The 27929-nt window shown below is 38.3% G+C and overlaps 5 protein-coding genes and 1 long non-coding RNA gene across 10 annotated transcripts; 4 read left to right on the top strand and 2 right to left on the bottom strand.

Moving 5' to 3' along the window:
* The first annotated feature begins 932 nt into the window (after positions 1-932).
* Positions 933-2892, top strand: LOC107226451 (E3 ubiquitin-protein ligase RNF113A). The gene is made up of 6 exons (XM_015667271.2): positions 933-1084; positions 1235-1311; positions 1440-1643; positions 1845-2061; positions 2200-2392; positions 2515-2892. The coding sequence occupies exons 1-6, from the start codon at positions 976-978 to the stop codon at positions 2693-2695; spliced, it is 981 nt and encodes a 326-aa protein (XP_015522757.1). The 5' UTR covers positions 933-975; the 3' UTR covers positions 2696-2892.
* On the bottom strand, positions 2777-4118 carry LOC124294258. The gene is made up of 2 exons (XR_006904208.1): positions 3988-4118; positions 2777-3443 (listed from the first exon to the last, which is right to left on the bottom strand). It is a non-coding gene; the product is annotated as an uncharacterized LOC124294258 (long non-coding RNA).
* Positions 3437-17829, top strand: LOC107226478 (synaptic vesicle glycoprotein 2B). 4 transcript variants are annotated; one of them, XM_015667319.2, is made up of 12 exons: positions 3437-3933; positions 7432-7780; positions 11663-11810; positions 11934-12114; positions 12206-12527; positions 12612-12770; positions 13088-13176; positions 13299-13463; positions 13605-13724; positions 13848-14068; positions 14155-14317; positions 15048-17829. In XM_015667319.2, the coding sequence occupies exons 2-12, from the start codon at positions 7448-7450 to the stop codon at positions 15226-15228; spliced, it is 2082 nt and encodes a 693-aa protein (XP_015522805.1). In that variant the 5' UTR covers positions 3437-3933; positions 7432-7447; the 3' UTR covers positions 15229-17829. The 4 variants fall into 4 exon arrangements, with proteins under 4 accessions (XP_015522805.1, XP_015522792.1, XP_015522797.1 ...); XM_015667306.2 differs by lacking the exon at positions 3437-3933 and adding an exon at positions 4402-5240; XM_015667311.2 differs by lacking the exon at positions 3437-3933 and adding an exon at positions 5293-6232.
* Positions 17830-19390: 1561 nt separating this feature from the next.
* LOC107226507 (chitinase-3-like protein 2) lies at positions 19391-21660 on the top strand. Of its 2 annotated transcripts, none has more exons than XM_015667345.2 (6): positions 19391-19628; positions 19775-19921; positions 20002-20280; positions 20379-20615; positions 20704-21127; positions 21219-21660. In XM_015667345.2, the coding sequence occupies exons 1-6, from the start codon at positions 19624-19626 to the stop codon at positions 21378-21380; spliced, it is 1254 nt and encodes a 417-aa protein (XP_015522831.1). In that variant the 5' UTR covers positions 19391-19623; the 3' UTR covers positions 21381-21660. The 2 variants fall into 2 exon arrangements, with proteins under 2 accessions (XP_015522831.1, XP_046595115.1); XM_046739159.1 differs by having other exon boundaries at positions 19743-19921.
* A 34-nt stretch (positions 21661-21694) lies between these two features.
* On the top strand, positions 21695-22980 carry LOC107226469 (protein KTI12 homolog). Its single transcript, XM_015667294.2, has 5 exons — positions 21695-21980; positions 22068-22329; positions 22413-22551; positions 22634-22696; positions 22770-22980. Exons 1-5 carry the CDS (start codon positions 21818-21820, stop codon positions 22968-22970), a joined length of 828 nt encoding a protein of 275 aa, XP_015522780.1. The 5' UTR covers positions 21695-21817; the 3' UTR covers positions 22971-22980.
* Positions 22981-23872: 892 nt separating this feature from the next.
* Positions 23873-27427, bottom strand: LOC107226459 (carnosine N-methyltransferase). The gene is made up of 7 exons (XM_015667283.2): positions 27081-27427; positions 26589-26796; positions 25976-26133; positions 25723-25863; positions 25455-25617; positions 25138-25371; positions 23873-25045 (listed from the first exon to the last, which is right to left on the bottom strand). Exons 1-7 carry the CDS (start codon positions 27185-27187, stop codon positions 24872-24874), a joined length of 1185 nt encoding a protein of 394 aa, XP_015522769.1. The 5' UTR covers positions 27188-27427; the 3' UTR covers positions 23873-24871.
* Positions 27428-27929: the final 502 nt, after the last annotated feature.

The raw sequence follows: 27929 nt of genomic DNA, 5'->3' as shown, positions 1-27929 counted from the left end.
GTCGTAGGAGATCAAGGCGACGTCGTCAGCAAATTGTGAGGCAATAACATTTTTTGGCAGATTATTGCTTATGTTTGATACATACAGGGTGTACAGCAAGAGGCTTAGAGCACCCCCTTGAGGTACTCTCTTGTACACTTTTCTTGATTCAAAGCCTTCCACATCTGATTGAATGATTCTTTCGTGTGTATTTGACACGTTATTTCATCACAAAAGCAACAAATTAACAATTTGTACGTGGCTCCTGAACTTAATCTGTTGATCTTCAAGAACTCAAATTTCTCAAATAACAACGAACGTTCGTTAAGATGGCAGAACAATCGGTTGTCGATTGTTTCACATGGCGTCACGTGAGTAAAACGGCTGAATATCGACAATGAAATACTCGCCGTTGATTGAAGATATTTGGCGAAGTCTTTACCACTTCGTTTGAAAGTGTGCATGATGCGATTCAGATTTACTCAAACACTAGAAATACCAATTTAATGCAGGCCGAGATTCGCATGGAAATTATAATTGTAAATAATCTTTTGTTACTGGAACTGCGATGGACCGTTAGTAACGGAAACCAATTTATACTCATAATTTACAATTATCGCGGTAACTGCGATTATTTATTTCAAAGAAAATGTTCAGCTGAATTGTACTTATTATTATTAACTTACCTTTTCGATATAATTGCGAAGAATTTATTAGGAAATATAGCGGAATTCGTTATACCTCCATCTCCTTGCTGGGAAGCGTCTGAAAACAACCGCCGATCGTTCCCGTAAAAGTAGGAATGACGGAAATGTACCATGGAACGCCGGGACCGAACTATCAGAATCTCACTTTATCGACGACCGTATAAAAAGAATTCTTTTTACGCTACGCTTACGATTTTACCCAGCGTCGTATACGAAGAGCTCTTTGCGGATCGTGTTGGCGTTAACGCGACAGACGCGCCTCGCCTTGCTTTCATCGTTAAAAATAAACATGGCAGAAAACGAAGCGTCAGAAAAGCCAAATTGCACGTTTTTGTTCAAGAAGCGAAAAATCCGCAACAACGCAGCAAGAAAACGGAAAGAAATTGTGGGAGAAAATGGTGAGACGACTCTAATTAAAATTGTGCTTTCTAATCAGAAATGATTTTTGAGGATCCGCCGGATTGAAACGAGATTTTCGTATCAGACCACGCGTCATAGGTTAACTCTCAATATGTTGTTATTGAAATAAACCACCGTATCACTTGCAGACGATAGCGAAGAAGAAGCAGTCACGGTTGTCAAAAAGGAAAAAAAGACCGACGTTCAAAATCCTATGAGACAAAGTGTAAGAAACTATACATATTTTTTCCCCCTGTTATTTTGTTTCAGTCATCTTCCCCACGATTATCAACTGTGCTAACAGTAAGATAAGTTTAAAACTCCAACAACCAATCACTGTTTCAATTTCTGCAGACAAGTATCAAGAGGCAACGACCTGTAATAGGTGAAAATGACGAGGAAGCCGAAGATGACAGCGTCACTGTCTCTTATAAAAGTAAGCGGAATGTGATGCCCGCAGGGCCTAGCGATCAAGGAGCAACGGCCATTCTGGAAACAGAGACAGAAATCGACAGAGATGCCCAAGCTCTGTTTGAAAGGGCTCAGAAAATCAATGAGGTATTGTAACTGAAAGCAATTTTGTTTGTTATAGTCTGAAATCTGGCAAAATTTTTGGTGTGTTGCTTTGTGATCTAAGGGTGCCATTCAAATTTCTTTGCTTATACCAGCGAAATATATAACCGTAAAGGTATTCTAATTGTCCTTGAAATCTTCAAGAATCCTTTATTGGTCACTTTTTCATCTATTTTTCTATTACAGGAGTTGGAGGGCAAAGAAGACGACAAAGTATACCGTGGCATGAACAATTATGCTCAGTATTACAAAAAAAAGGACACTGCAGCAGGCAACGCGTCCAGTGGAATGGTGCGCAAAGGACCCATCAGAGCACCAGCAAATCTCCGAGCCACTGTAAGATGGGATTATCAGCCAGATATCTGTAAAGATTACAAGGAAACGGGTTTTTGCGGATTTGGAGGTGAGAAAAGAAACAGATTTTTCACTCTATCCAGTTTCGACGAAACTTTTACTGTTTACCAGACTGCATTAAAAGGGCTGCTCAATCATATGAATTGCAGTAAAATGTCGCCTCTAAGGTAATCTCTTCTATTCCCAGACAGCTGCAAGTTTCTCCATGACAGATCCGACTACAAATTAGGCTGGCAGTTAGAGCGAGAGGCAGCCAGTGGCGAATATGACAACAGCGGTGACGAGGATGACAAGAAATATGAAATAGACAGCGACGTTGACGATCTGCCATTCAAATGCTTCATATGCAGGAACAGATTCACCGATCCCATTGTCACAAAGTTTGTAAAATTTGATTTATAAACAAAAATAGTCAGATCCAATTTAACAACGGAGAAAATTATCCCCAAGTGTTTCTTAATGCAAGAGCAATTTCTAAATGACGTTTCAATCACTTTTTCAGGTGCAAACATTACTTCTGCGAAAAATGCGCCCTCGAACAGTACAAAAAGAGTACGAGGTGTTTCATTTGCAACGTACAAACAAACGGCATGTTCAATCCAGCCAAAGAGTTGGTGGCGAGAATGAAGGTGGAAGAAATGGAGGCGGCGGAACAAGAGAAGGCCGATAGCGATTCTGACTAGTGCAGATCCGACTTTGTGTAATACTTTAATTTAGGTAATTAATTTCTAAATTTTAATTCCTTCGAGTTAGAGAGGAAGAGGGAAAAAACAGGGGCGTCGCCGTTTTATTGTTCTTGAAAACATAAGCATTGTTGGTGCATCCGAAGGTGTACAACAACAAGAATAAATAAAACCAGAAAATATTACATTACAAATAACAGTGAAACAGCGAACTGATATGCACGATGCATTGCGGTATACCTTATGTGTTCTACGAAAAACTTGTTCATCAAAGTGCGAAAGATAACATCACGAACGATACACTCAATTTTGTTGTAAGACAAATATAAAAGATGAAAAAAAGTAATAATAATTAAGATACGGATAATAATGGACGTGTATATTTAAATTTTCTCATTGTCTGTACAGTGAACCGCGCAGCAATCAACTTAAACAAATTTGCCCTCTATTACCGGGTGGCGATGTAACAACGCGCGACGTAGGACAGACTTCGGACTACATATATGTATATCAATTGTCCCCAGTCCCACACGTGCTCAGTCATCGCGTGGCAGCCTTTGCAAACGCTCATTGTTAGCCGAGTATCTGCTCCCGACGGATCGCCGCCGCGTGTAGTCATAGACCCCCGGAGTTTTACGATCGGCTTTGTTTACCAACGGCTGAGTAACGAGCGCCACCGAGGCTTACGGGCATGTATTTTTTGGCCAAGAGCGTCTTTCTTCCCCTTTTATTCTCTCTTATCGCGTCTCTGAAAAAATGAGTGATTACACCAACTAGTTATTATCTAATCTACTCGTAGAGACCTTCGGCTCTGAATTTCGGAAACAAGCTTCAGAGAAGCGGGCAAATTTCACGTCAGTTTACTGAGATCAGTTGGCGCTAAGTTTCACGTTTTTCAGCCGTCTAAAGTGTCTTCAAATCTTCCATTCGCCTTGAGATTCGGGCAAAATAGGAGCGGTGAGAATCCAGTGTGAAAAGTGCGTTCCCTTATCTCTGCAAACGTGACCACGACGACGACGACGATCAAGAGAGCAACGACCGAAACTAGTGGCGCACTAATGCGTCCTCGTAAAAATGACTAGACACTGATAAAAAGTAAAACAAAACCTTCACCTTCTGGAGGAAGGAAAGCTTCAAGGCTGCTATTCAACACTGATCGCGTTTCTTTTCGTTCTGGATATATATAGAGCAAAAACAAAGGGCCAAAGAAAAAGTGGATGAAATGCTGGATTAGTAAGGTATTTTCAAATAAATTCGAGAAATTGAATGAAAATAAACGTTATATAAATTACCAGTATAAGTATAATGTATACTACAGGTATTTCACAGATCTTATCAACTTGTCTCCGCAGCCCCGATAGCACTCACTCAACGTACATGTATACTGTGTAAATAAATTTCGATTTATCTTTTCCGAGGAACTGATTATGCAGCTGCAACGTGACCGTACCGATTCATCCGTAAATAGATACGCAGGTTTGAAGTCTGCTGGGCGCGGGGTAAAGAGGGCGAAAAATTCATGCGGCAGGTATGGAATCGCGGTTTTGATAATACGGAGCGACACGATCACTGCACGATGCGTGTGCAGCGAGCATCTTGACTGCGCAATTCTTTATCTCTCGGCCGGTCCCCGCTACCTACTGCAATTACGGTATCCGTCCTCATCAATTAGCAAACATGACTCGCTCCCGACGTTTTTTCTCCCCTCGAACCGCGTAGGCGATATTATCACCGCGACTTTGCCCTGTAGGCGAGTTTTTAACTCAGGAAACTTATTTCTCAGCAGCATTCGAAATTCGAAATTTTACGCGGGAAGCGAGGTGCGCAGAGGGAGAATTTAAACGAGCGTGCTAGATTTTTCGACGAGGAAAAATTCGGAATTCCTCGTCTCTTCGCTCGCGGTTCTAATTGAAGCGCCTTCGTCCAGGCGAGATTCTTGTCTCGCACAAATGCCGTACATGTGCAGTATGTCAGAGCCTGATAACTAAATTATCGATTTTCAAGCGGTAGCGGGACTGTGACGCGAGCGCCGAACGGTGCAGGAGAGCGTCGAACATCATTCCTCGTCCAAACATCGTCGACGAAGGAACAAATGTTTTCTTCCTGTTCAGTATAGCTGACGAGGGTTTCAGATCGATAATACGCGAGTGTTACCTACCATTGCCAGTACCCTTGCCAAAAAAAAAAAACTAGAAATAATAATAATAATAATACAGGACAAGTTTTCTTTCATTTTATCAATTTGCAAAAATATGATAATCTAAAAATCGGCTCGCCAAAACCAAACGAAAATATTCTAAATTCGTTAAAATGCCACCCGGACACCGCGATTTCTTTGACATCGTATTTCGTCGAGTAGTGATCACAGTTGGGCTCTCAAAAATCACTTAAAACATATCGACTTTAACAGTAAATATATATACATATCGTATCGCATCACTCATCGTCGAAGGAGAAAAGGTCCAAAAATATAATCCATGACAAAACACACAGTGCTACTTGGGTGCTGCGTATCACGTATAATTCATATTCATAATTCGCCATAGTGAGTACACAAAAGATCGATTGATTAATTTGATTTTTTTTTTGTTTTACAGTAAGTGGCGCAATTGTAAGAGTAGGAACTATATAATTCTGACACGACCTGTGATTAGCAGGAAGTTCAAGTTCAGTTTCAGTGAACTCTGTAACGTTCAGTGTATATAATATATCGGCATAAATCTCTAATCATCGTTGTTTCCGGCACATTTTATTATATCGCAGCGTTTTACAATACGTTTGTTTCGAACTTAACGTATTATTGTTATCAACGTCTGTGTGATTATTATTGTCACCTGCAGCAAGCCTATTGATAAAACTCGTCAACCATATAGAAACGTGAAAATTGGAGAGTGGCATAAACAGCCTCAAAAAAGCTCAAGTATCGAGTTTTGAATAATTTTGGAAACGAGAAAATACGCCAGTTCATACATATCCTGTATTTTTCAAACTCGAGGCATAGTTTTTAATACAACGCTTAAAAACGCGACATACTTTACAACAAGCGAATATATATACATACGTATATGTATACATATATTCACGTATCTATGTATATGAAGTACAACGTATGTATTTCGCGTTCAATATTATAATAATTTTGTACACTGAGATAGAGTGAAATGTTGCGCGTGTATACGTATAGCGATGAACATAATCGATAATAAAGAATACAACGCGTGTTACGTGATCGGAATCTAGCGATTATATTATTATGCAAAGCAAACAGAAAGATAAACACGCTTCGGCTCGTCGCTGCATCTGCAAATCCGCAAAACTGATATTAACATTTCGTTATTAATTACTTTCTTAAAATTTGTATCAACCATTACATAATTGTAACACATCTCGCGCTGCAAGCAGTATACACGCATACATAATAATTACAAAAGAACGCTTTCGTGTCGAAAATTCGCTGCGATCAGCTTGCAGAGGATTATCGTTGGTTCCTGATTAAGATATTCGTTGATAGCATTTGTGCAAAGTTCTTTAAACCAGGTAAGAATACGAAAATCAAGAATTAATACGCAAACTTTTCATTGGAATACACAAATATGCCCACTTGCTAATTTCGTTTTGCTTTTAGTCTTATTTATTGTTTTTTCGTATTCTCTCTTTTCTGTCTCAATTTCCTATCAATCTACTCGTCTTTCAGCCAGCATGCAACTGAACTGCACTAGTTATACTCGGTCTGAATCACGTTGCAGTACGCGATTTGACCTTATTCTATATATTATTATAATGCGTAGTTCACGCACCGCACACTTTAATATATCGGTGTACATACACCTATGTATATACATAGTGACCGTTATTTCGCAAGAAGTAAACTCGGTGATAACGCGGCGTTGATTTTAGACACCGTGTATCATAAATTATACCTGCAGTAAACGATACATGACGTGCTAATAATACGCGCTAATTATTTCATCGCGTAATGACACACTTATTCGAGTGCACAATCGTCGCACGGTGTAATTGCCGTTTATACACACCTGTCGTCGCCCCGATGCGGATCGACATGTTGTAATATTATAATAAACGGGTGCGCAATTCGTGCAAGAATGTACCTACACACAAATTGACTATCAACTGACGGGCTGGCGTATTAGAGCCATTAATTATTCGACATTCTCAATTCGTTAATTAGCTGGGAATTATAATTAGATCGGTCTTACGAACTGAGATAAACTCTCTTCAAACCGGAGATTAAGACGCGATCATTCCCTGCCTTCTCGTAGAAGGATTATTTTGTGGAAATTTCCGATGAGGAATTTTTAAAATTTGTTAGCGTAAGTGCCCTTACATTTATGCATTTCAGGTTACATTTTAAACGAAATCCGCCTGCATTTCGGCAACTGAGGGTACATTCTGCGTACGAATTTGCCGTTATCTAAATTTCACGCGAATCCTTCACCCGTAAATATATTTTTTGATGATAGTAAAGAATTGATAATAGTCAGGAGTATTGCACAGCGACCGAAACATTAACAGATTCATCATATGTAATATCGGCGCATCTCATAACGATTGAATCGTCGTTATACGTATACCGTGTAACAATATCAGCCTGCATGCAGCCGCACACACGTGTAGATCAATTCCGCAGACCCATCTCACAGCAACGATATAATCTGTATAGTTGCCGGAGGGTTATTACAACTAGGTGATAGCTACGATGCACGTATATTACGCAGATGGTTTGTGGCAGTGATGCCCTCGTCCGAGGAGGAGAGCTTACTGTGGCTTGCGGGGAGCGGCGGAAGTACGGGATCCGTTGTGGGATCTGTCCAGGGGTCAGTGGGTTCGGTAGGATCCGCACCGTCGGCTCATCATCATCCTGCGACCGGCGGTCACCGCTCCGTTACAATTAGAGCCGGATTATTGTACACCGAAGAGATGTCTTCCCAGGGTCCAGGCAGTGCCGCCGTCGCCGCTGCCGCAGGCGTAACTCCTGCATCGGCCGACCCCGCTGAACACGACCTGATCGATTCCACCGCCGACGCGACCCTCCTCGCACAATTTCACGAGGACGCTATCAAGCAGGTACGTGATCGTTATATCATACGCGCGATTAGATTCGCGCGTAACAACGTGCGTCAGTCGTCGACGAGTGGGAATATTATATGAATGAAAACTAAAGTGATCACACGGCTATTTTAGAACTCGAGCCAGTAATTATAATCGGAAACGAGCCAATTGCATGTACCTGGTGGTTTCTTTGAAACTTGTCGCTCAACACCGGCTGATAGGCAACCGAAGCTACGTTTCGTATTCCTACATGTTGAAAATATCGACTCAGTTGCCTGTTTGCTGGCGTTGTGCGGTAAGTTTCATAAAAAAAATCCCTGAGAAACATTTACGCGTCGAGTGTACCAGATACACATGATTCTATCGATGTATCAGACGCTTGAATACGCTGTTTCAAATTCTCAATTCGAATGCTTTCCAGTTTCACGGTCTTTTATCGATCCAAGGTGCAGAAATGCATGATTCGCGTTTTTTAGAGGGAAAATCTCGTTCAAACACCACCCAATCGGACCCTGGCGTTATTGGACACCAAAAATAATCGAAAGTCGTATCGGACACCAGCCCTTTTGGACACGGCCCAATTGGACACCGAGATTTATTGGACGCAGCCCGATTGGACACAGAGAATAATTGGACACAGCCCGATTGGATACGAGCGTTGTTGCGGACACATCCCCATCAGACCCCAAAGATTGAATGAATTTATAAATTCTCCAACAAAACCAAAATTGTCAGACGTGGAAAAGTAATACTGATGTGCCATTTTTAAATAATTTTGGTTTTAATCATTTATATATTTATTGAATCTTTGGGGCCCAATGGGGCCGCGTCTACGATACCGCTGGTGTCCAAAGGGGCTGGTATCCAATCAAGATGTGTTCAATATTTCTCGGACTTCAATCGGACTGTGTCTAAAAGGGCTGGTGTCCGATACGGCTTTCCGTTATTGTTGGTGTGAGATAACTAGGTGATACCTGATCGGCTGGTGTCCAAACGGGGTTCACCCCTTTTCGATACAATTAAGCATTTTTTAATATCCTTTGAATTTAACTTTCCCAGTCGTAATTGGAGATAGCATCTTTTCCTAACGCACTATTTTGAAATGGCATGGCGCTTCTTCCTATCGCATTTCGAGCTAGCACTTTGCACCTCTGATATGTCTATGTACGATCCGTTGAACTAGACGGTGATTATTTTAGCGCGTTCGTAACAGTCGTAACGCTCAGCTGTGAAATCCTGGTGCAAGCCTGAAACGGAATCGATGTCGCTCATTAATATACAGCTCAGCCGTCTGCCGTGAACTGACAATGGATTTACTCATGTAATTTTTATAACACATTTGGAAACTAATGCCGACAATTTCATACCTATAATCGTTCGAAATCTCTGATTCTACGTACAGTTCATTGTTTTGTTTATAAAGCGTGTGACATCGAGAATGATGGAATAACTTTTTAATTCTATTTTTATTCACAGAATCTATAAATACTAAATAGAGGAGCGGCAAATGAGAAATAATTAATAGAACAAAGAAATCAAGTACAGATAATTTGTTGAAGACGATTTTTCTTGACCTTGGTGAATTGTTGAATAATATTATTCTTGGATATGAAGATCGTGAACGTCAAAACACTTTTTTTGTGTTAACGTTTCAGCCCGGATGGGGGCCCTCCTCAGAACAATTTATTTAGAACATCTGTCACGAACAGAAATTATAAAATAATGTACAACTAAGTTATAACAAAATTAAATGTGAAAGGTTTAGGTAATAAGCAGGGATGTTTGTGCTAATATAAATGAGAGGAATTACCTGATGATGAACTGACACTTTCAAATAACGAAGAAAAGGAACCAACTAGTATGTAGTGAATGCGTGTTAGAATAACCGAGTAAAACACAAAAGTTCATTTTTTAAAAAACACTACGACAGCGATACGAAACTCCCAAGCATTCATCCTGGTTGTTAATTGAATAAAAACACACAACGACCGTTTTAGGTTTTGAGTCTGGAGCACTTTTGAACGTGTGGAACGTCCAGTGTGTAGTGGGGGGAGACCGATATCAGTCATTATCAGAGCAAGCACAGAGTCAACGGGTTAAATAGAAATCAGAAAATGTTAAGAAGGTAAAATCGAGAGCAAGCTCAGTCGGTAATAGATAGTTACGATGGGTGTATCACAGAGGTGTAAATAGTACTCAGATGTTCAATATCTTGTCTTCGATTGACAGAATTGGGATGTGCAACAATATTGCAAATTTCTAACAATAACCTATTGTAATACAATGGTTCAACGTCTATAATGCTGGCTTGAGAATAATTGAATGAATGGTCGAAATCGATGGCATGCCTAGTCAGTGCAGTATAATTATCCTCATGTTCATGGATATTGCGTTTATGTTCAGTTATCCTGGTGTGTAGTTGCCTACTTGTTTGACCTATGTAGGACATGTTGCATTGGTTGCAGGGAATTTTGTAGACTACACAAGAACGCATTTTTATTCAATTAACAACCAGGATGAATGCTTGGGAGTTTCGTATCGCTGTCGTAGTGTTTTTTAAAAAATGAACTTTTGTGTTTTACTCGGTTATTCTAACACGCATTCACTACATACTAGTTGGTTCCTTTTCTTCGTTATTTGAAAGTGTCAGTTCATCATCAGGTAATTCCTCTCATTTATATTAGCACAAACATCCCTGCTTATTACCTAAACCTTTCACATTTAAGTTTGTTACAACTGAGTTGTACATTATTTTATAATTTCTGTTCGTGACAGATGTTCTAAACAAATTGTTCTGAGGAGGGCCCCCATCCGGGCTGAAACGTTAATACAAAAAAAGTGTTTTGACGTTCACGACCTTCATATCCAAGAATAATATTATTCAACAGATAATTTGTATTTGTCGGTGCAGCGCCTGAATGCCGATTTCCAGTAACTCATGAGTGCACCATCAGTTGCCGACCGAATTATGCGCGCGTTTGATTATTCAAAAGTTTAAATAATCTCAGCGCGTTTTATTCGATGAAAATTTAAAAACTCCGAAGAACGAGTGCACCGTAGGAGAAACAGACTGGAAATAACAATTGCGATCGATGAATGAAGATCCCGGTCGACGAAAATCGCTAACCAGGCGTCGCGGGGTCGGATTTTGACCCCGCGTAACGGCACAGGTTAAGAAACTCCGGTTTCTAGGTGTAATTAGACTGCTCGAACCCCGCGAAGATCGCGGGGATCGTCGACCCCTGCAGCCGCCTCACTGTTTGAGCTGCCAGATATGCGCTGAATGGTCTGCCTCGAGTCGGTGCGGCCAGTCTTGAGTACAATAGCAGCCAGCGGCAAGATGCGCGGACGGGTTTTGTGCTGGTTTCTTTTTATTATAAAATTCCTGACCTAACAGTCTTGTTCGACGATGGACGTGCCGCCGGGCCTCGAAAACTCGATGACTTCACTCAAGTGCCGGTCTCGCGAATTTCCCGACTTCCCGGAAGACGCGACCGTAAATATTCTGCCCCCCGGGGCATCTCGCATTTGTTCGTTCACTCGTTCATTCCTCAGCTCCGTTGAGATGGACGTCAGGTTATGTTTTGTTTTGTCTGGGGGGTTGAAGCTGTGTTGCCAACCTGCCAACCCCTCGCGGCCAATTTCTTCATCTGCGGTTAATTTTATCCTCCTGGCAAATAACCGCACGAAGTCGATCGATTCTTTGCAATTTTTCAGTCAAGGCTAGTCCGTTAATGTTCTTCGTCTGTATTAAGAAGAATTAATTTTAAAATTCAGGAATTCTGCTTCCAAACTACTTGAAATAATAAAAAATTAGTTGTTGATTAAACTGCGGTTCATGTTCAACAAGAGTTCTCCATTAAAAACGTATGATTTAATATTCGAATGTGTTTTCAGGCTGGTGTCGGTTCCTTTCAAGCATTAGTCGCACTCTGCGCTGGTTTGAGTCTCGCCGCAGACACCGTAGAGTTTTTCGTAGTACCTTACATCCTGCCCAGTGCCGAAGTCGAGCTGTGTATAGAAGACAATGAAAAAGGATGGCTAGGTAACAATATATTTAAACTTTTTACTTTACCTTGTTTCAATCTCCACCAAAAGCCCTTATCATTTGTGTTCAACTTATCGATGTCCTTCCTCTCTTAAATCTTACCTCACCGACGGATTTCAGGCAATATAACTTTGGTCGGTCTAGCCCTCGGAGGATTATGCTGGGGCGGACTAGGCGACAGGTTGGGAAGACGGAGAGCTTTGCTTTCCGCAATGGCTGTGCACGCTCTGTTCAGCGGTGTGGCTACCTTCATGCCGACATACGGCACTTTCATGACCGCTAGATTCTGCTCCGCAATCGGGTGAGTTGAAGGGTTATTCAAGAAAAGAGAATAGGTATAAACAAACCCATTGCAATGCTTCAATTATCGATAACATTGTGTAATTAAACAGTGTTGGTGGAGCGCTTCCTTTGTCATTCGCATACCTCGCAGAATGCTGCCCTAGGTCCAGCAGAGGCTGTTGGACTGGTGCTCTAGTCGGCGCTGGAGCTCTGGGCGGCGTTTATGCGGCGCTTTTGGCCTGGGCTGTTGTGCCGACAACAGGGGAAATGGTTGTTCTTGAGAACAAAGAGCACTTTAGTGCCTGGCACAGATTTCTTCTGCTTTGTTGCCTTCCTGCACTTAGTGCAACAATCGGGCTTGTATTTTTACCTGAAAGTCCACGCTACCTTGTCGAAGCAGGAAGAGACGTCGAGGCAATGATGGTGTACCAGGTGAGCAGTGATCTTCCTTTTGCTCCTGTTCGCAGCCTCAGAATTTGCCTATACTTTCTACTCACACATCCTGTCTCTTTGCAGAGAATATACAAGAAGAATAGCGCTCGCAAAGGCGGAACTGGCGCTCAGTATCAGCTCTCGGAATTGGAATTGCCGAGCAAGCGGCCCAGAGGATTGGCTCCATCTTCACCAGCAACACATGCCAGCGTTTTAGCCGATATTTTATACTCCATTGAAATGGTTGGTACATGGCACATTTTTTCACTTTGTTTTCTGGTTGCTTTCTATATCACACTCTACCGTCAAGATGCATATTTAATTATTTTGCAACTCCCACATACTTACACGATGCGTATTAACCGGTTTTCAATATGGTTAGCGTATGACTAGTTTTCGATAACTAACTTGTGTTAAATTATGAAAAAAAGTATGTGCTGTCTTTGCTTAAAAACAGATAGCGAAGAGAGTTTGTTCTAAATGATTGATAAGATAAACGAATCAAGTAATAACGATTGCTAAATTTGTTTTTTTTTTTTTTGTTTCTATTTTCATTACAGTTTTGGAACTCTTTTCTGCAGCTGTTCTCGCCTCCTCATCTACGCATCACAATCGTTCTACTCATCATTTGGGTAGCTGCCGCATTTGGGTAGGGAGCTCTTCTTTTTTTTCTCTCCTATTTTTATAAAACTGTGGGAAACATCTTTCCTTCGCACGTAGAAATTCATCCATTGATTTTTCATTAATATTTTACCTTGTCTTTTACAACAGCCTCTACGGTCTGATGGCATGGTGTCCTGAATATTTGAAACTTCTTAGGGCAACAGAATACGAAGCTCAGACAATACATTATGCCGACAAGACTCACAATGGACGAGTTTTTAATGGGTCTCTGGAAAATCTTCAATACAAAAACTCTAAATTTATCAACTGCAAGTGAGTGGTTGAAATTTTATTTCCATTCTTCAAATATTTGTACCATCCTCATCACTGAATTTTATCATGTTGCTCCTAAAAAAAAATTCCACAAACATTTCACAAACATTTTACCAACATCCGATACGATTAAATTTTCAGATTTACAAAGATGATATTCAGCCACGTCGATTTTGACAACTGTACGTTTCAGAATGTCGAATTTAGCAGCATTAAATCTAGCAAAACACACTTCACCGACAGTACAATCGTAGACTCAAAGTGAGTATAGAGTTGGTCGAAGAATCGACTTCTTTTTCGGACTTTGTAATTCTACGATTAAGAATTTCTTTTATAATGCCATGTTCAAGCCTTATCTTTTTTTTTACCATGTCTGCAACTTAGATTCGTGGACACAGATCTGTCAGCGCAGGTCTTTATTAGATGTAAATTGGAGAATAATACGGAGCTAAGCCTTAGCGGTCCGTGCCCAAGCCTCGACTTAGACTACAACATATACATTGAGGAGGCACTGCACGGCCATCTCGTGGCGCAGCTGGCCTTCGTCCCTGCGGCAGCTCTGGCTGGGTTTGCGCTGACTGTTGTCCAACGGCCGAAGATGATTGGTGGGATTTCTTTCATCTCTTCCACGCATTTCGTCTTCTTTCCTACTCATAGTAACCTTTTGTCAACAAACATTTCCGTTTCACAGGCATATCATTGTTCCTGTCGTCTATGGCTGCACTCTCTCTCATGCTCGTGGGCACAAACAGTTTGGCAATTCTTGGCTTCGAGGGAGGATTTATTGTGGTTTTCGCAGTCGCCTGGACCTCACTGACCATGGCTACGGTCGAGAGCTTCCCTACGCACCTGAGGTGAGTTGTTGCTCATTAGAACTATTTATCAAACATTTGCAGTCCAGTCCAAGAGCTGTCAAGCCAACAGTACGACCTAACGAAGGTTTGAAAGTGCGCAACTGAAGTTAATCAAATTGAATTATGTTGAAACAATATTACCTTGACACAGAAAAATTTTGAAACCTGAAAATTTGACCGATGTTAATTATCCAGCGCTGATTACAAACAAAATGAATGCTCTCCAAACCAACAGCTTGTCATATTTTTTCTATTTGGCATTTCAGTTGATCAAAAACACGTGATTATTGAAATCATAACGAGTGAAGAACAGTAAACCAATACCTTGATGAAAAAATACTCCACCTTTATCCAAAATCTATTTCTACAAATTTATAGATAATTCATTCACGAACATAGTGAACCCTATTTCGTTACAATTGGTTAAAGATGCAATTTTTTCGTTTTCGAAATGATTCAATAATGCGATCTCTTCAAATTCATCAATCATTGTGCTATTGTACCTGAAATTTTTCTTTTTCTTTCTTTTTTTTCTGTGTCAGGGGAGTTCTGTGTCAACTAAATTCCTCTGAATTAACTTTTTTTGATCTTCCAAAATTTCGCGACGTCATATTATTGTCTTGATAGCTCTGCTACTAGACTGTATATTTGCTACATCCCTCAAATCGCTTCCTTCATTTCATTGTTAGATCCAGAAGAAAAATATCAAAACATTCTTTGTTGTTCTAAGGTGTACTGGTTTTGGCTTCATGACAGCAGGCATACGATTATCGGGCTTGATAGGCACAGCTACTTACCAGACTTTGATTGGTGCGCCGCTAATAGCGCCAGCACTTCTGACAGCGACGGCATTGTTCATCGGTAGCATGGCTACCTTCAAGCTACCACAAACCCATACTGTCTTTTTGTGAAAGAAAAAAGAAGAAAAAATTAAGTCATAATGAATTAATATGTGGGTTCGGTACCTGATTGACGACTTTTTAAACAAATTGTATATGTCTACCAATGAAGAAAGTATGTTTGCTCGTATGTGCGTGTATGCGTGTGTGAATCTTAAATTGTCGTTTGATTTGTGAGTTTGTTTTTTTTCTGTTTTGTCGTCTCCAAGAAAGAAACAAGCTCCTAGGTACGAATATCTACATCATTTAATCACATTCTTAGCGTCAAATAACAATCAACGGTACTTTATATATGTATTATAGTTCGAGGTCGACAAATACTCACCGCTGACTTGGTGCTGCTGTAAACGAAACCGCGAAAATTCACAAAAAAAGTTGTTAGGCGAGTAAGTGTTTCAGCTATGGCACAAAAATTCAATTGTGAAAAAAAGAAAGGTACTCTCGCCAATCTTTATAGTCACCGACAGGTTGTAATGAAAAAAAGAACCCTTAAATTTAATATTGTATAATGTAAAAATATTCTACGAGCTTGAACTCTCACGTATTACAAATCTATTGAAATGAGTTGAATTCAATATATTTATAGCAAATGGCAGAAAAAATTATTCATCAAAGTTGAAAATTATGTCCTGACCTACTTGACTTACGCCAAACATTGCTGCTAACTATAAAGCATAATAGAAAATTCAATTTTGAAAAATATAACACCGTGCACGCTGCTTTTAACTTGTTATACTAGAATTTAACACCTCTTCGTTTATTCAATCAAGAATGCTAACATGTAGAGATGAGTCAATGAGATTATTATCCCGTAATTCCCGTCGTCGTAGATTGTTGAGAGTTGTTATGTATACACAGACATTAATGATGTATGTTTATTAAAATATTAGCCGAATATTTAAAAAAGTAAAAAAAAAAAAACGAATGGCAATTTAAAAGTAGCCGGTTCATTTATGAATTAGAATTTGAATCGGTAACTTTTTTAAATGCGTACGTCCCATTGTGGTTAGTGAATTGTTGTTTCATATCAAATTGTTATTTTATAATGGATGAAGATTCGGGGAGAGTGGAAAGGCCGCTATTATAATAACGAAATGGTATTTTTATTTGAATTTTTTTTTTATAGCTTCATGTAAACAAATTGCATGATAATGATTGTGATCTTTTGAAGATAAGGACATTTCTGAAAAAAGAATTTGATATCTACGAAAAAGCAAGATTATCTAATTCGTTGGCTGTTGCGCACTTGTACTAGAGCTATATTGTATTGTTAGATAGTTCTATTATATCATTATTTGTATCAAAATTGAAATCTGACTATAAAACGAATGGAAAATAGAAGGAGAAGGGAAAATGACGAGTGCTGCGTTTAGATACAAATTATTGTTTGATTTTACATATCACGTTTTAAGTAGAGTTGAAGAGATAACTTGGTTCATTAGCTTATGATTATGGTTGTTATCATTAATATCATTATCATCATTATAATCAATTTTAGATAATTACCGTGCATATACAGGTATTTTTAACATTTAGGATTAAAATGAGAAAATTTGAAGATGGATAAATTTAATTTATACAATGATGTGCAAGATTTGATGATGTAGCTAAGAAGGAAAGAGCCGGTGAGCGAGGGTGACTATGTGGTCCGAGGCAATATTATTAAACATAATCTTATGTTTCACTTAATCTTAGGGATGGTTACATATCGAGGTTTTTTAGTAACAGACTTTCTATATACTATATATATATATATATATTCGTATACGTATATTTATATTTATATGTTTGACGCGTATGGTCTTGGATGATTGTAATCACATCACATGACAATTTGACTGGATTGAAAAGGAGATAAAAACAGAAGAAAAAGACTTTGCTACTCAAATCACAGCACTCAGCACTTAGAGTGGAGACTGTTTTAGCTTTTAATCATTACACATACCGTTTATATTGTGTTATATATCATATTATTTAGTCGCTATGAAATACGTAGCTTCGAGTAATAACTATGTTATGAAACTAACCAGTGAGCGTTATCGCGACTTCATTCATCCCAAAGTGAGTTATAATAGAGAAAGATGACCATAATAAAATCAAATGTACCATTTAACATACCAATATCGTAGTTCGTTCAAAACTCGCATTGGAATAACAATAAAAAGCAGGAGTAAAACAAAGATCCAGTCACGAATTATCACAGGCTGCGAGTTTGTCAAAATACTATTAAGCATTATTTCTCTTCGTCACATAATAAGAAAAATACTATAAACAGAAAATAATGACACTTTCAAGAGACACTTCTACAAGCAATTGATACAGAAATGTTGGCTTATTTTGATACGAAGGAATAATAATACAAATTCGATCAGTCATTGCAGCCTGTGTCAATGAAGAAGAATAAAACAAATAGAAATTATAGGATTTCAAAATGATGGATCGCAGAAGAGTATCAACATTTATTGTCTCTCAATTAGTTCTTTTCCAGACTTTACGAATAATATATCAATTCGCTTTAAACAATGAACGCAAATAGATATAAATATGTATGTAATACAATGTTAATCATTTGGTCAGCCCGAAATAAGTAATAAAATATATGTATCAAGAATAGATGATAGAACAATACGTATATCGACTTTGGTGTGAAAAAAAATCTTTACATTCAGAATAATCTTGAAGCGCAAACTGTATTTTTACAATTTTGACATACGTGCATTATTGCTATAAAGTCAATAAATGAAATTAACAAATGCAGATTAAAAAGGATGCCTGCAAAGTTATGTTACACATATATTTGAGGTATTCCACCTCAAACCAACCTACGTCTAACTCTCACGATTGGGTACTTTTTTCTTTTTAAATATGGTGTAGAGTCTACAAGAAAACATCTTTTGCCGAGTTTTAGATTCTTTTGACCAATTTTATTGCTCTCAAAAACACGAAAACCCAATTTTCGCATGAATGGTCCCAATCGATCGTCTTCAAATTTTTCGTCTAAATTCTTTGTTAAAAAACAAAATTTCGAGCCCTGATGAATGTGGGCAAGCTATTGGTTTAGAAGCTAAGTCCAAACAAGTAATTAAAAAGTGGAAAAAAATTGAATTAAATGTGAATTTAAAAAAATACAAATTTATGTTTTATTCGTTTTTTCTTACTTTTCAATTACTTGCTTCACCTGTAGCTTCTAAATCAGAAACGCAAAAGTGAGAAAAATCAAATAGAATATAAATTTTTATTTTTTAAATTCAGATTTAATTCAATTTTTCCCACATTTCAATTACATGTTTTGACTATAGTTTCTAACTCAATAGCTTACCCATTTCCATCTTGATTTCAAGATTTTCGTTTCTTAATGAAGAATTGATGACAAAAATTTGAAGCGAGTCGATTGGGGTTATTCATTCGAAAGTTGTGTTTGCATGTTTTCGAGAGCAGTAAAAACCAAATCAGTGGAAACAAAAATCTAAAACTCGGTGAAAGGTGTTTTTTTTTTTATACACTCTATACCACATTTAAAAATAAAAAGAAACGCTGATGGTGAGGGTAAGACATAAATCGGTTTGGGGTGGAATGCCTCATATACATAGAATACAATACATACTGAACATTTTTTCCAGATTGTTCTTATTGTTACTCTTTTTATACTGTTACTGTATTTTATTTTTTTAATTTTACTGGTTTAAATACTGTCATATACATTTGAGAAGTAACTAAACGAAATGTAGATGCAGTCATAATGAAACCCAACGTTGTTTCGAAACCTTGCGAATACACAGGTATAGTAGTAAGACGGTACGTTTAGAGGTAAATAGGTGAATTGCGAATATGAGAAGAGGAGCAGTAAGCTAACGTTAAACTATATCTGTAAAGTTTGTTTTTTAGCCAATATACTAGTATTGTAATCTAAACTATTTCTATTTGATCTCAATTTCAGAATAGTAAATCATATTTAAAGCGATGAAATTATTATATATAATAATAATAGTAATAGTAACAATAAAATAAGAAATGGAGTAAGAAATTTAATAAAAACATCAACTTCGTCAGAGAATTTTTAAACTAGACGCCAACAAGGCTAGGATTTCACTTTCTTACCGACCGAGTCAATTCATCACCCACCACAGCTTTCTATACCTACATCACGTTCCAGTCAAAGTTCCAGAAATTATAATCACAAAATGGATCAAAGTTCGTACTGCATCAAATATGTATACGCATGTATAAAGGGGCATATAGGTATACAATCATTCCATCCGTTGATGAAACAATACAAACGTTTTTCCACATATGTACAAATATGTTAACATGACTTACGTGATGGCGCCGATAATGAAAATATTATTGTTGAGTCTGCAATAACCTAATGAATAATGTGAATGAAAAGTATTGAAGAACGGACTCACTATGCGGTGAGTAGTCAATAATAATTACACATCCATAGAATAATGAATTAGGAGGTGGAAGCCAAAAATCAGTATTACGTGAACTAAAAATGAACAAAAAACTAATCTAACGTGATACAGGTGATAAATCAAGGTGGTTTTGATATCTGCAGAAATTATACCAAACCAGTCATCTTCGTAGCGTTGATATTCTTCGCTGGGATATTCTTGACAGCTATCCTCTTACGGCTCAACGTTCAGATTCTTTTCGCATCTTCATGGCTGGAAAACCAGAAATACCTCGCATCCTTATCGAGCAGGTTTGAAGTTCATTGTAATTCCAATTCTGCTTCTTATCTCCTTCGAGACCTAGTCATTTAATTTTCTTGAAATCTTTCAGTGGCAAGGTTGTTTGCTACCTAACAATACCAGGGAACGACACCACGGCACATCTAAGTGCTTCAAGCGTCGATCCAAATCTCTGCACTCATGTCATAATTGGTTTTGCCAGTGTCGTCAACTGCACCATCAACCTGGGTGGAAATGACAAAATCTACAAAGATGCCATCAATTTGAAGAGCAAGAATCCACAGCTGAAGGTTATGGTCAGCGTCGCCGGTATGAATGAAATATCGACTGGGTTTCCAGTAATGGTTCGAAACCACGCAAATAGGAAAAAGTATAACTGATTTTCGGGCATAAACGCATTTTTATGGTTTTCAAATCTATCCCTGCAGCCAATTGTGCCTCAACTGACGCTCATCTGTCTCTTTACAGATTTATTAGGTCAGTATTAGCAGCAGCCAAATCTCTGCGGCTGGATGGTCTTGATATCGACTGGGAATTCCCGGCATGGCTAGATGCTGATGCTCGTCAAAAGATCCACTTTGTCCAGCTGCTATACGAGTTGAAGAGGGCGTTTACCAAGAGAAAAGACAAATTAGTTCTATCCGCAGCAGTTGCTGCATCCGAGGCTATGATAGACCAATGTTACAATGTACCTGAGATAGCGGAGTAAGCATAATGATATTTGAACTCATATGTTGTGCTCAGAACTTTTATGATCTGTAATATTTCACTACATTCAATCGTTACGTTCTAGACACGTGGACTTTGTTAATTTAATGGCTTATGATTATCATTTCTACGCTCCTGAATTGCCCTTCACTGGTCTCAATGCCCCGCTTTATCGGAGCGGGAAGGATGCCGGTTTGTTTGCCACTATGAATGTGAATTATTCAGCGAATTACTGGGTGATGAAAGGAATGCCTCGAAATAAAATTGTCGTCGGTATACCGACGTACGGACATTCGTTCAAATTGCAAAACGTCGAAAATCACGGACTGCAAGCCCCTTGCAGTGGATATGGCTTACTGGGTTATAGCGGCTTCGCATCATACCCAACAATCTGTGGTTTTCTCAATAATTCGGCCACGCGTGTTTTTGAGAACTCAAGTCAAGTACCGTACGCCTACAAGGACACGGAATGGATATCATATGATGATATTGTCAGCGTGAGTACAAAGGTGCGTGAACTCCATTGTTGATAAAGAAAATAAATACATTGATTTCTTCTGTCAACTTTCGTTTAATCTCTGACTTGTTTCGTTTCTTCAGGCGAACTGGATACGATCATCAGGGTTCGGTGGCGCGATGATATTTTCTCTAAATGCGGATGATTGGAACGCGACTTGGCACCGGGATTCAACATTCCCATTGACGCGTGCTGTCGCGAATATTATTCGCGATGATCTGAATGAGACAAATCACATGTATTAGATTTTGTCGAAAGATGCAACGATTTTTTTTGTATCGTTACTCTCAAAATCTAGATTATACCAAATTTAATTCCCACCGGCTAGAATGTGGCTATTAATTATAGTGCGAAAATGATTTGCATCACGCGAAATCATGTCGCCGAACATCATAAAAGTAAAAAAAAAACATGACTATTGAATCTTTATCACTTTATGTTATACTTCGTATTCTTATATGCATGGCAAGATCGTCCGCTCATCGATGAATGTTTCGTTTTAAATAAATTGAACATCCACTGTAATCTTAAGATCTTTTTTGTATCTTTTTTCTCCGTTCGCTGTGGGCATAGAATCAGCTCAGTCGATAACAGCGCAATCCCTTACTGTGCCTATTACAGGTTATGGTACGCATGGTTTGAGTGAGTTTGACGTGATAACATCGCAAGTTCGAAAGAAGCAATGCCGTTGATAGTGGTGACGGGGATACCGTCGAGCGGAAAATCGTCAAGAGCCTTAGAACTGAAAGGATACTTGGAAAAAAATCACAGCAAAAATGTTGAAATAGTTAGTGAATTGGACGCAATAGTGAAGGCTGGTTACGACAAGAACACTTTCTATGCAGGTAGGCAGATGCCCATTTACCTTAGTGCATTCAACTCGTCGTCTGCTGTTTAAAAAATTAAAATATTATGTTTTTACCAATCTACAGACTCGCGGAAGGAGAAAAGCATCCGTGGCGATCTCAAGTCTGAGGTGCAAAGGCGACTGAATCCAAATGACACTTTAATTCTGGATGGTAGTAACTACATAAAGGGATATCGATATGAATTGCACTGTATGTCGAAACTTTACAAAACCCCTCAGTGCACTATCCACTGTGAAATCCCTGCTGAGCACGCTTGGATGTTGAACAATCGTCGAGACGAGGAGCATAAATATACTAGAGAAATATTTGATGCTCTGGTAGCTAGGCAAGTAGTTTACTTTACGCGATGCACAACCTGATTCAATTAGCAAATCTCTTCACTCATTCTGTCCACGTTATTTAATTAAGGTACGAGGCACCGGATAGCAGAAATCGCTGGGATTCTCCGTTATTTGCTGTGTCTCCAGAAGATGAATTGAAACACGAGGAAATTTACGCTGCTCTGTACAATGTGAAGGCTCCAAAACCAAACATGAGCACTCAGTGCGTAAGTATTTAAAATTTTCAGAAAGGATAACAATGTCAAACATATGAATGAATTTTAATACCTAAAACATTTATTATTTCAGCCTCCTCTTTCGTCTACCAATTATTTGTATGAATTGGACAAAGTAACACAGGAAATTGTTAGCGTAAGTTATTACTTATTGAATATTTGAAACCAAGAATGTAGCACATTCTTATGCTTGTGATTTTATTTTTCAGGCCATTTTATCAGCAAAGCAAACTCTTGGTATTGAAAGCAACATAAAAATCCCAGGTTATGGATTGACAGTCAATCGTTCTGGAACTGGACCACAGTTGACCAGGCTTAGGAGGCAGTTCTTGACCTACAGTAAAATGCAGCAAAGCGAGCCTAGTCAAATAGCACCTTTATTTGTACAATATTTGAATAAAAGTTTGTAGGTATATTTTATGTTCTGTATATTTTATAACTCATGATAGGAATGATTAGTTTAAAGAGTATCGATCGATTGGGAAATTGATATGGAGTTTCAGCAACAAATTTTTTACTAAAAAAATTATATTAATTGTAGAACTTTATGGACACTTTACAATTCTATTTTACATATTAGTTCCAAGTACTTTTACACGTACTTATTTCTAATAGAATTTTATATGTACACGAATTTAATTTGGTACTTCGATTCACAAGGGAATACATATTTATTACTATTATAGCTTGTCAATATTATTACACACGTGTGTAATGAAAAAGGAAAAGAACAAAAAAATTCGTTACACATGCACTGATTGAATAATCGATCAGTACAAAATAATTGACATATACATATTTTCCAAGCATTGAAAAGGCACTATGAATATATTTTAATAATCGAGTTGTCGGTGTTGCGTTTTATACTTACATTAAGATTTAACTTATATCAAGGATTTTCTCAACTTATAATAATCATTTGAAATGAAATTTACATGTGTTGAGATACCTGCTGTGTCATGTATGTAGTATCTTTTCAATGGACTGAGTAATAAAGAAAGACGTTGCATACAATTTTTACGTATGACTTATGGCTCGGTTTTACCGGTGGTTACGCTATAAACGTATAATACATCTATCTACTCAGGCATGCATGTTACAATATTTTTATTTTTGTCCGTTAAAGCTGCGTAAACCTATAAACATTAAACATGGAAGATTATTCTATCTCGCAAAAGGGTATTTTTAAACCCAACGTAAAAAGATGCTTCAACTCCAAACCACAGACTGCATTTCACATGATAAGACGAAATATGAAAGGTACTGAAGTTGGTCTTAATTAACAGCTTTGGCCAATCACAGATATGAATCACCTTATTTATACTGTCAACTTGGATTGTTTTTCTTTTTTTTTTTTTCTTCAATAGCAAGTTTTAAAGTAATATAACAATTATATTTATATTTATTCTTATATTTTGTAGCAAAATCAACTACAAGACATATTTGCTTCGAAAATATCAGTATTTCATTTTGCATTTAAAAAAAAGGTTTCAATTATTTCCTAATGACATAAGGACATATATAATTGGGAGAAATATTCAGTCAGGAATGCACTTATGATCTATTGATGATGCAATATAACACGTATTTGTTTTATATGGAGTTACAACAATAAAAATAGTGTCAATAGTGTTAGATTTCGAAACAAAAAATAATATATGCAAGGATGTATTTTAAGTTCATCTACCTTGCAACTGCAACGAGTGCAATTCATTTGTACTTGAAATATGACTGAAATTTGCTGTAAATTGTACGTAACTTAGCGAATCATATAAAAAATTCACTCAATATACGCGCGCGCGCGAGTGTGTGTGTGTGTGTGTAGGTGAATATACACATAAATATATATATATATATATGTCTGCTCTTGCTTTTGTTCATCTAAACGAAGTGTTCGAAAACGCTTTTCTTATACACATTATATTAACACAACTAATAAAATTTCTAACGATTCTTTCTTCTAATCAATACAACATTATACGCACAATTGAGTGATTCAAAGTTCCAACGTCCAGGGCGTGAACACCCATTCAACTGATTTTATTCTTTTTTTATTTTACTTCATTTTATGTTTTTCCAACTCTACGTCGCCTCATAATTTTCTCTAATGTAAAAATAAATGGTGACCTTTTGTAACCTATAGTATCGATTTGGTAAAAGTGTCTTTGATCCAACTGTACAACCGCTCTAATTGAGCACTGTTCAACAACACGTAATCAGCCCAGTAATTCCAACAGGTATTCTTTTCATGTGTCGCAGAATGTCTAATTTGTCCAACAACATATGCGGAATGAGCCGTAAGCTCTGGCATTTAGTTTTCCTGCTCCTGTGAACCGTTGGATTCTGAACCATTAATGTGATTACTCAAATCCGACGACGAATTTGCCTTAGGTTTTCTACAGACGAAATACACGCTATTGTACTCATACTGTAGCATGCTGTTCGTGTTCTGAGCATAACGGGTTTTTACGTGGGTATCCTCTCTCTGTAAATAGAAATGGGGAATTAAAAATTTCTCAACAGAGGACAGTCTAGGAAAATGAATATTATAAGAGACGATAAGTAAGAGATCTTAACCTCCATCCGGAATCCGAGGCCCATTATAACCTCGCGGACAGCCTCGTAGCTTGGTTCTATCGAATCTTCCATTGGTATGTCGCTGAAGTGGTACAACAACGGTCCTAAGTTTATCCAAACTCCGCCAGGCTTCAGAATTTTATAAATTGTTTCAATAAATTGTACTACGTTGTTCGCACAGTCAATGAAAAAACAAGTTGCTACACAGTCCCAGTGATTATCTTCCGTGTACACCTGGAATGAATCAATTAGAATTCAAGAAATTTAAGTGGCTGTTGAAAGATTTTACGCTTAATAAGTCAAGGCAGATTGCTCACCTCCAAAAAATCACCCGCAGCCATGGAAAATTGTGCATTTTCGGGGAGGTCACTAGGATTTACGTCGGGAAATAAAACTGCGTGCGTTTGATGCTCGGGCTTGAGGTTGTTCATGTATTGATGAACCCAGGGATGAACCTGGTACGTGTTTGTTCCTCTGCACCTACAAAAAAAGTGTTAAAAATTGATTATCCCAATACGTAACGGTTATTAGATGAGCAAATGAATCCAGAATTCCATTAAAGGATCCACAATTATTTTTACTCACTTGTTCAGGACAAAATGTGAAGCGAACAGCATGAAGAGAGAAAATTCATTTCCTTGGCATGTGTATCCTCGTCTGGCTATTTCGTACGCAAGTCTTCCGAGCCCTGCGCCAGGTACTAGGACTTGCACTTCTGACGGTACACTGGAAACGAATCCAGTAAGTTAAATTCAATTTGTAAATTACACTGTTTTAGTCTAGGACAAACAAACTTTGACCAAGACTACCTATGATTGGTCAAATCAATTTCTTTTACCAAAAATCAGGAGGAAACTGTTGGAGTATTTCGTCTATGATAGGTTGATAACAGGACAGTCTTTCTTGGGCACCCTCTTCGCTCCAGTCTCTAACTAGCTGCTTTATTGTTGCTTGTACCTTTTCCTGGTCAGCCATAACCGGTCGAGGATTTGGCGTCTGGAATCAGACCTACCTATGTTTCGTACAATAGAATATATTTCTGTGAAAATTAATCGTTGAGAGTCAACGAGGTTCAATGCAATTTTTTCGATTTAACCACTTCTAACACGAACAATAATTAATTGGAGCTCGAAAGAATATATATGTAATATACATGGAACATCCTTATCAGATCTGCTACAGAGACTCAAGACTCAGGGTATTTATTAACTTTTTGTGAGTCTTCTTTCTCTAAATTTCAATCAATTGTCATCGCTCGTGTGAACTTTGTGAAATAAAAAACACAGAATATGAATTATGCACAACATATTAGAAATATGTTGCAAAACGAAAAAGTGTCACCGACGTGAATGTTAATATCGGGGAATATTTAATTGTAAAAGGTAATCTAACGCGCAAGGATGAAAGTTGAAGGTATGGTGATGCATCAAACGATGAAAAACGTTTCTTACACTCTCGGTTTGGGCAGTGGTCGGACTGACGTTTTCAAAAATATGAGTCACATCTTTAATGATGAGTTTAATAATGTGGTCGTTGTTCTCAATGCATCTTTTGATCTCTTGGAGTTGTTCTCTGTACTTGGAAAGCAGCTTCTGATGATGACCAGGTAGAGACATGAAGTAAGTTTCCGTTTTCTTCACCCGTTGTAGGGAATGGGGTCTGTAAAGAGAATAAAATTCTCATGCTATTGAGAGAAGGGTTGTTGACAAGAATCGTGCGAAGTATCGACAGTCACAAAATACACCGAAATCAAACTCCGGTGATCGCGTGCGGGCAGTTTCCTACTAGTTGCAAAAATACCGAGGGTCCGAACCGTTGATCGGACTGAAAACAATTCCAAAGTAAGTGGAGAAAAAGGCGGTGATAGGTTATGTCGCCGCTCGGTATTCAATCCCGAGCGAGGGCAAAGCGGTCCAAATCTTAATAGTTCAAGAATAATTTACCTGTAGTATTTAAAGGCAGACACTATGCGGAGAAAATGCATTCTTTCCTCCTCGTCTTCGTACGAATTGTGCATTTTTCGGGAATAAGAATTTGGCGACGTATCCATTGTATTATAGTTCTTAATTTTTATCTATATTCTTTTATTATTCCTATGATTTACCAAGCGATGGATCTTCGCGTACACGGTATGTACTTATGTAGAGTGCATACAGCATGCGCTTCTGTTTTTCGAAGGTGGAAATATTTTTTTCGCCGCTTGGTACATGCGTTGCCGCTTTACCAACCAACCGAGAATGTAAGTTGATCGAATGGCGCGACGCCTTAGTCAGTAAGGTCGGAAACTGCATTACGTTGAATTCTCGCGAGCAGAGAAGAATTCACCTCATCCAGCATGGAGACTCTCTCCGTATTGAAGATGTGTCCGCGAAATCATAAGAAATAAGGGTTCCGCTACATCGGCGCCTGTCGTCACTCTGGACGGATAGCTATATGTATATTAGATATATTAGTCTCCATGATGCTGCACATATTTACGTTCATTATAATTATCATAATTTTGGTCACTATATCACTGTATTACTATATTTATAGGATCAAAACGTCCGGAGCTACGCTGGTGATAAAACCGTGCACCATTAAATCTTGGACTTTCGCGGACGCTTTTTCTACCTCTCCGCCTTAGTGATTGGACTCCTGTACTCTAGTCTCCATGTCATCCAGCATTATACATAGAGCGTAAGCAATGGCGTAAGCGTCCCGTAGACAGATTTGAATCGGCTCTCTGATAATTATATAGATAATCCTTCTGCCCTCACTGTCGCTCTACCCATGGAGTAGGCGCGACGAGA

This window comes from Neodiprion lecontei, chromosome 4, assembly GCF_021901455.1.
Source record: "Neodiprion lecontei isolate iyNeoLeco1 chromosome 4, iyNeoLeco1.1, whole genome shotgun sequence".
NCBI lineage: Eukaryota > Metazoa > Arthropoda > Insecta > Hymenoptera > Diprionidae > Neodiprion > Neodiprion lecontei.
Note: the sequence above shows the minus strand (reverse complement) of the source record. Positions and strands in the feature narration are given on the sequence as shown.